We start from the raw sequence: 8,995 nt of genomic DNA, 5'->3' as shown, positions 1-8,995 counted from the left end.
TTTCTGTTTTTTCATCAATCATATGTGTGCCTTATTTTTACTTGTGCTTAGGTTGGTGTGGCTTAAACTGCTTATTTTGAATATATAGAAAAATTTTAATGTTCTCCTTGTTATATGTGCGAATCTCCAATAACCAGAAACAGTAATATCAGAACTTGTTGTTATTTTCGAAACTCTAATTATTGTAATTACGTTTGATAGGAAAAAAGGAAAAAAAAGGATAATAATAAAGATGGGTTGATCAAAGAGACAAAGTATAAAATAATTCCTTTTTGAGATTATTTAATTTAGAAAAGAAATAAATAAATATCAGTTTAGTAATATCATTTATTATTATTAATTTTATTTGTCATTATTAATTTTTAATTTATTATTATTACTATTATTAATATTACTTATTGTTATCATAATACAAAAACTGGGGTTTAAATAAAAAGAAAAAAAGTGGTATATATTAACTAACTTGATATTGTTGAAATTACACAAATACCTCTTCTACATTCTTTTCTAATCCTACAGTTACTTTTCTAAATTATTTAAAAAATATTAGACCCACACTTTTTTACATATACAGACCCTGGAAGTGTTTAAAGAACATTAAAATATGTGTTCCTATAAAGAAAGTTCCTGCAAATGTTAAAAGAGTGAAAAATATTTGTGTAATTTAATAAGTCATAGGAGTAATAATGTAAGAGAAACAAACTTCCCATAATTGCCTATGAATAATAAATTATGTTGCATTTTTAAGATCAACTTTCACATATTTCTTCTTTGTTAAACATTTTGTGGCATAAATTTGTTAAAACTTTTTTCTTATCAAAGAATCTTTTGGTTCATCCACTTTCACTCTCTTCCTTCCTCTTTCCATCCATTTTAACAGTACCAAAAACTTACCATGAAGCGTGTTGAAATTTAAATGGATTACCATCAGTCAAAAGTTGAAAACACCAAGATCGTGGAGAAGAAATATGATGAATGTGCAGCTGAAGAGTTTAATCAAGAGATAGTTAGTTTTGAAGAAAGAAGCAATTACAGCATAGAGGAAATCGAGGAAGTATACGGTAAGATCGAGGAGGAACGCCAGAATATTAATCACATTTTGGAGATCAAGGAGCTACTTCTCAACAATGAAAATGGGGTCAGTCTCACTCACTTGATTCATTAACTCATTAGTTAGTACTAATTCAATTTTGTTGAGGTTCTATATTTTTAGCATAAACAATGATTCTTGATTAAGTATATAGCATAACATTTTGATTCACCTTTTAATCCATGTTTATGCTTTTCAACCTCTTTGCTTACCTTTCTCCAACATTTGCTTTCACTTTGACCAGTTTGTGCTTGGATTTATTTTGATAGACGGAGACAGAAATAACAGCTTGGCTGCAGATGCTGGCATTCATTGTAGTCTCCTTAGAGGATCTAATGGTAAGAATGAATGGACTTTTTTTCCACATAACAATGAATGGATTTGGGTGCAGATAATGCTTAGGGTGCAGATAATGCTTACTCATCTAAAAGAGTTTGACTTTTTTGTTATTTTCTTCAATTTTGTCATATTCTAATTCAGTTAACTGTGTTTTTTTCTATTGTGTATTAGAAGGAAGTTTCAATTGAATACTAGTTTTCTATCTATTATATTTATTTGGAAGGATTTTCACTTAGAAGTCAAACTTATATTTTATAATTATATCAATGTATACTAAGGCTTCTAGAATCAAGTTAATATATTATTTTTTTTATTTATTTTTAGTTGTTTCTCTTTGTGTGTATAACATTTATTTTGTTTTTTTATTGATTGATTCTTTGTTTTTTATTCTCTCTCTTTAGTTATACTTAGAATGAATGTATTGTTTGTATATATTAAGGTCATCTCCTTTGATTTCACTAGAAAAAACATAAGACATATTCATTCTCATATCATTTACGTTCATTTTGTTCATCTATATGTTTTTTTTTATAATATGGTATCAGAGTCCTTTAGAGTTTATCATAACAATAGTTTGTTGAACTTATCATGTTACCCGCTATCGGACTATGCATTATATATCCGCGTGAGAGGTTTATGTTGGAGATCTCACATCGAATCGAATAGAGATAATGATATTTCATAGTATATGAGTAGGTGTCAACCTCACCTTATGAGTCAGTTTTATAAGGTTGGGTTAGTCTTAAAATTCATTTTTTAATAAATTAACCTCTTCTTGTTACACTTTATTTTATCTATTAAGTATACCCATTATTTTGTAAGTAAATTCCTTTTTATAGATACTTTGACAAATCTATTGTAGTTTCTATTTTTCGTAAATACTAATTATTTTTTGTTGACAATAAATAATATATAATGGAAAATATTTGGGGTTGCATTCCTCTTGAAAAAATAGTCCATGAATTAATCCCTATATACAAGGGTCATCATCATACAACACTACAAGAAGAGATAAATCATATTTAGAGGACATGAGAAAACTAATACTACTCTATTCGAGATATGCTTCTTCTTTGTTTTTCCTTAAATCCTCTCATGCTCCATCTACAAAAAATTGCATTCTTTCGTTAAGCCTCCCTCGTTGCATTAGTTATGATATGACTAACTAAAACTACAACACTAACATTGAGTAAATATTTGTGATTTTAATTTGTAGCATCTTCATTGAGTATCCGTTTGTGATATGACTAGTAAAACTATCGCTTGCTTTGTAAATGTTCAGTGTTGGATCCGTGTCATGGTTGTACTACCTTAAGAGTCACCTTCTTGTGGTTGATACTCCCTTAGAAGTCACCTCTCTTGACACAACAAGGCTTTCACTGTGGGTATATTTCCAATTATTCACCCACATCCTTAGGTTAATGCAATTGTTAAACCTGTAACACAATTCACATAGCCACATAACAGTTCCCAACTCTCACCTAGCTTATATAACATACATATGACCAGACCTATACCAAGTTTTTACAAACTCATCACAAGTCATAACAAAAATAAACTTCACTCTTGGATATTTATGTATAATGTAGGTCCATATTTTAAGTTGTACAATTGTGAAACTTTTCTTTGCATCTATTTTTTTATTTCTAAAAATGATATTGTTTTTATGCTTCCAAACACTTCCAACTATTGTCATCCATTTACATTTCCACACTATATTACACTTTACTCATACTTAGATATTCAAGTTGGAAGAAATGTATGTATGCATCGTTGTGATATACAAAAGATGTTCTTTCCCAAAATTCACATATTTTCCATATTTGTGCAACTAACTTACAAGTAAATAGTAAGTGTGTAACATTTGCATCACTTAACACATAACACATGTTCTACTACCATGTTCCAGCCCACTACTCTATAAAATGTCTCGTGTGGCAACCTTATTAATTATCAGACATCGTTGAAAGTGTTGGGTGATTGGTAAGACTTTGGTTTTCCAAAAGAGGTCATATATAAGTCCTTCTTTATCTCTAATTGAACAATTCAACCTCTTATATACTAATTTCACCATATACATTTGTGTTTTCTCATCGTTCCAAATCCATTCATCCTCATTATCCTTATCCTTATCCCTATCCAGAATTTTCTCATATATCTCACTCATAAAGTTGGCCACCATACTCCTCTTCCACTCATACCACTCCCTTCTCCATAGTAAGTTCCAAGTCCATTGGTCTCCATTCCAAAATCTAGCCTCTCTTAGGTTTTCCTCATTTATAATTACGCTTTATACTCAGTTTGTCTAACAACTCTTACTAACCCTTCTACAACTATGAGAAACAAGAAAAGTGCTAAAGGATCCCCATGCCTTAGCCCTTTGGTGGAAACAAATTGGTTTGCTGAGTTATCATTAACTAGGACTAAAATTAATGATGTATCCTAAGATTCCTCTAATTTATTTTATCCATTTGGAACAAAAGTCCAATCTTTACATCATGTACATGAGAAAATCCCAATTCACTATTCATATGCTTTCTCCAAATTTTTCTTTAGCAAAATGCACTTATCTTTTTTTTCTCCTTCCTTCATTAACAACCACCACATTATCCAATAAGCCTCGTCCCTTTACATATGCAGATTGTTTATTATCTTATGCAACATTTTCTGCATTCTTTTTTACAAAAAAATTTATATTAACTTATATACACTTCCTACTAAGGATATTTACCTATATTCTTCCAATTGGATTGTCAATCTTAGGTCCCTTTAACCAACTTCCTACAACTATGAAAACTATGAAGAACCCTCATAACATCTACTTTTATTGTGTCATAGAATTGTTGTATAAAGTTGAAATTAAAACCATCTAACCTTTGACTTTTTGTCCGATCCTAAAATGCTTCTCTACCTTCCTCTTCCTCTTATAGAAATCTACTTATTAGGAGGACGTTATCCTCCTCGTTTATGCATGGGAAGTTTATATTATCTAACTTAATCTTAACATCTGATTTCTATGTTCTCAAATTAATTCTTATTCTCTTCTTTTAACCTTTCTTGTTCCTCACACCAATTGATTTCAATTTTGACACCCTTAACCATGCTCTTAAATGTCCTCCACTTGATTTGTCTATGAAAGTACTTTGTGTTTTAAATTCCCTGTCGTCAACCATTTAGTCCTTGATTTTTGTTTTAGCATCGCCTCATGTTTAAAATCTATCTTCTTTACGTCATCAAACAAATGATTTTTCTCTACTTTTTCCTTTGCTAGACCAATCTCTTCATATCTTTTGTCTTATTCACTATCTTTCTATTAATATGACCAAACACCTCCTTATTCTAAAGATTCAAATATTATTTTAATCTTTTTTTACTTCTCCTTAATCAACCAAATTTATTTTCCATTCACATCATACTTTTTCTAGAAATCTCTCACTATTTCCAAAAATCTAGTTCCAAAGGGTTTACTCCCTAGTCTATAGAATAGTGTTCGAGTACTAAGGCACAATAGTCTGATACTAACCTGTTTAGCACATATTGTTTTGTTTCAGACCACAACTTTTGACACTAAGGCTTTATCCAATCTACTTTTTATAGTCACATAGGTTCTATACCATGTAAATTACCTCCCTATCATAGGTATGTCTAGCATTTCTATGTTCTTTATGAAGGAATCAAATTCCTCTATTTATTTCCTGTCTGATCCTACTGGAGCTATCTCTTTCCTTTCAAGTGGTTTTCTTACTGTATTAAAGTCACTTACCATACAGTCACTTAGCATACACCACACCTTATTTATGTCTTCAACCTACCTATGATTAAGTCTTTCCACGTTGTTTTCTTTTCTCTAAACAGAGGAGTAGACATTTACTACAGTTACATGTTGTTTTTTATCCCCAAACTTGTTTTCTATTACTATATATTATAAAACCTTTATTAGTTATTGGCTTAGTCGTAGAAAAATTATTTCTGTTGAGACACAAAATACCTCCAACACCATTATTTGACCTGTAATGTACCCACTTTATATTTTTTTTTCTTGAGTAAACATCATATCAATCTCCTATTTAGCTACAATGTCTTTCAAAATATTTTTCTTTATTTGGAACACCCTCCCATCTTATATTAAAACTAATGATCCTCATTAATCCTTAACTTTTATTCCCTTCCGCACCATAACTCAAAAGCTCATAATTTATCCTGAAATTACTTTATGTAGGCCACATTTTTATACATATATCAAACATTTGTTTATGTTGAATCTTCGATCCCATGAGTTCGCCGTGGAACTTTTGTCTCTCTTTCAGGTTACAGATATCGGAACGATAGTGAGCGGTCTTCAACTGCATTGGTCGAAGAAGGTTACTCGAGAAGCAAAACGGGTTGTTCAGTAAGAATCCTGTGCCTTTGCTAGTAAATGTTTGATTTAAGTTTTGTAGTTTGAAAACCTCAATAGAGTAATAGATGGGTGCACATTATTAATGACCAGAATATGTTCCATAGTCTGAAAATTTATCAGAATCTTCTGCATTTGTATCAATCAGTTTATTCAGCATTTTATTCTCGAATCTTAATCTTTAGGCTTTAAGTTAGACAGAGTACATGTTTTACATTTATGTGGCTAGAACATCAATTTAATGGAAGGGCCCATGATAATTAAATTTTTGTTCCTGTACTACAGAAATAATAGATATCATTTTTCTCCCATCATCTAAATTTTTAGACTCCGTCAATGCGTTTATTTTGAAAGTATATTCTTGAAATCTACGGTGGAACTTGATTCTCAGAAAGCATGCAAAGAAAAGAATAGGAACTAAAAATTAGTACTAGGATAAGTTGCATAATCCTTAGTGCCTTCATCATAGCTGCTGTTGGAGATTTTTTAGATTAATTAAAAATTTCAAAATTAAAAAGGGATTATTGTTTGACAACATGACACAATATATTCAAATTCAACATCCCTTTCTCTCCATTTATGTACCATTTATTAGATACTCCTTGAATTAAATTCCTAATTGAGTAACCCTATCTAAGATGCACAGTTTAATATTGTATATTTCCAAGTGGAGTAGATAGTTGTTTAGAAGATGAGTTTTCTGGAGTTCTCAATGTGTATGCTGGTATATTATTTTAAACAAAATATTGGTTTTATAATATATATGATAAAGAATAACATTTATATCTTAAATGCAGGAAATTTAAGAGGATCATAGAGGATCATATTGATGAAAATGCTGACCATTCAGGTAAGTGAATTGGAGCACGCAATTTACCATATTCAACTAGATAGAATGCCAACAATGACTAATTAACGTACATTTTATACAGCAAGGAATAAACGCCAAGACCCTCCCACCAATTTAGATGAACCTCTTTTGCTTAACCCTCCAATGGATGAAGGATTTTCACTTGCTAACATACCTAATGTAGACTTCACAACGGTAAATGTTTACTTGTGCACCAGCTTCACCATTTTCTTGTACTTCATGATTGATATATAAGTCATGGAATGCTTTCCTTTTATTTATTTATTTTCATGCATGGTGATTTGCGTAATTTTTTTCCTGGTGAAGATTTTTGAGGATATAGACGATAATGGAAGTGAGTCTCTTACTTTCTGGAAAATTTATATTCTTAGTGAATTTTCGTACTAATTTGAAACTCTATTACTTAAATTTTATATTCTTTATACAAAGCAGACTCAATAAATCATCATCATCAAAGTAAAGAGTTTGATGAAACGCAGATAAATCCTTCAACAGAAAACAATACAGAACATACTGGTGCATCTCTCACCTCCATCCAAAAGCAAAAGCTAAAGCTCATCAACATGTTAACTTGTCCAGAACTTCATACAACTCCGCACAAAAAACTTGCAATAATTAATGGAAGTCAAATAGATTCTCCAATTATACAATACTCACAACCAGCTCCAAGCACAAAGGGCCAAAAATATGTGAGGAAGCAGAAATGGAAGTCTTATCATAGTAGACCATCAGATACACAATTTTCTTTACAAAGGTTTGCTGCAGAGCAAAGAAAGCATACCCATTCTAACAACAACAATAGAGAGGTTGTGAAGAAGGATGAGAACGAAGTTCATCATCAGAGATCAAATGTTGCTCCAACACTACATGTAAACAGAAGAATATATGCTTGTTTGATTCAGTTTACTTTTGAGAAATAATCACTTTTTCTTTACAAGTTTCCTAAAGGATATTTTCAAACATGTATCTACCTTTTATACTTTTCTACTTTTTTCCGTAGTCACAAGGTACATCAGATGCTGCTGAAAAAATGGCTGAGAAACTTGAAACCTCAAAGAAAAAACTTCAAGAGGGATACCGAGCACATCAAAGGGGTTTGTGCCTCTCCTTCAGTTTGTACCTCTAATGTTTTGTTCCGTCGTAGAAAGTTCTATATATACATCAATAATTTATTTCTTAAGCATTAGCTATGTAGCTTCAAATTTCAAACTCTTACTTTTGATAACTATACAAGTTAATTTCTATTCCAACAGATAGAAGGAGCACAAAGTTCATCGAAAAGCATGATCTTCTAAAAGACGAGTATAGCTGCAGAAGTTTACGCCAGAAGTGCAGCAACAGAAGTTGGAGAAACAGATGATCTATTTGATTCAGTCTTGGGTTTGATAATGTAATTAAGTCTTTAATATCATTTAGATCCAAATGTTCATCCTTTATATTTCCGTTTGCAGAAAGGCACATGCTCAAGACTAGATTGGATTTGCTTGTTGCAAAATTTACAGAATTTTTTTGAGCACATATTATTAAGTCTTTAGACTATTGAACCAATGAGGCAGTTTATACATAAGAGACAGGTAGTTCAAAATTCATAACTTACCCCATTTTTTGTGTGTCAGTAGTACTATATATACTTGAAGAATTTATAAGAAATCGTAACTACTTCAACTGCAATCTTAAAAAAATTAATAGAGTTACACGATCTTGTATCTTAGCAATTCATGTACAATCTTAAAACCTTCATTTATATATATAGATATATATTCCGTCTTAATTCCACTATATTTTTCTTCCTAACTTTCTCTTCACTCCATCATTTATCACATTTATTAATTTCTTTCTATTTACCATTCTCTCTTCGTATGTATCATTACTAAATTTTGTCTTATATGTTTTTGAAACTAAAGGTGCGAAAGTTCAAGTCTGCATTCTTGATTTCTTTACCTACCCGATTTCAAGCTGAAATTTTTATTTATCGAATAATAATAATAATAAGAGACTTCAGTCATTCTCTTAGATCCAATTAACTACTTCATAAATTATTATTTTATTATATAATATTCTATTTATTTTTATTATTATAATATAATATTTTATTATAAAAAATTGTCAAGTGAATGTAAATAAAAAAGGCAGTCTGAAACAAAACTTTTTCATTTTTATTACACATGCAGCTACACACGAATTGATTTAGTGAAAATTATAGGTTTAATTACCTTTTTCGTCCCTATATTTATAGTTAATAGTCAATTTGGTACCGTGGTTTTTAAAAAATTCAATTTGGTCCCTAAGTTTTTTAAAA

General features: G+C 30.5%; 1 protein-coding gene across 1 annotated transcript; it reads left to right on the top strand.

Annotated features, from left to right (window-relative positions):
- Window positions 1-916: 916 nt before the first annotated feature.
- Window positions 917-8,209, top strand: LOC137815862 (probable mediator of RNA polymerase II transcription subunit 26b). Its single transcript, XM_068618974.1, has 10 exons — window positions 917-1,138; window positions 1,360-1,428; window positions 5,737-5,819; window positions 6,623-6,675; window positions 6,758-6,870; window positions 7,003-7,030; window positions 7,129-7,565; window positions 7,697-7,790; window positions 7,950-8,039; window positions 8,148-8,209. Exons 1-10 carry the CDS (start codon window positions 917-919, stop codon window positions 8,207-8,209), a joined length of 1,251 nt encoding a protein of 416 aa, XP_068475075.1.
- The last annotated feature ends 786 nt before the right edge of the window (window positions 8,210-8,995 follow it).

This window comes from Phaseolus vulgaris, chromosome 1, assembly GCF_000499845.2.
Source record: "Phaseolus vulgaris cultivar G19833 chromosome 1, P. vulgaris v2.0, whole genome shotgun sequence".
Classification (NCBI taxonomy): domain Eukaryota; kingdom Viridiplantae; phylum Streptophyta; class Magnoliopsida; order Fabales; family Fabaceae; genus Phaseolus; species Phaseolus vulgaris.
This window is presented reverse-complemented; position numbering and strand designations above follow the sequence as displayed.

Excerpts from the sequence above, each read along its gene's own strand:
- LOC137815862 (XM_068618974.1), top strand. The coding sequence starts at position 917 with ATGGATTACCATCAGTCAAAAGTTGAAAACACCAAGATCGTGGAGAAG. Across the intron at positions 6,676-6,757 it reads TGAAAATGCTGACCATTCAG|CAAGGAATAAACGCCAAGAC; the intron begins GTAAGTGAATTG and ends CATTTTATACAG. Across the intron at positions 7,791-7,949 it reads ATACCGAGCACATCAAAGGG|ATAGAAGGAGCACAAAGTTC; the intron begins GTTTGTGCCTCT and ends CTATTCCAACAG.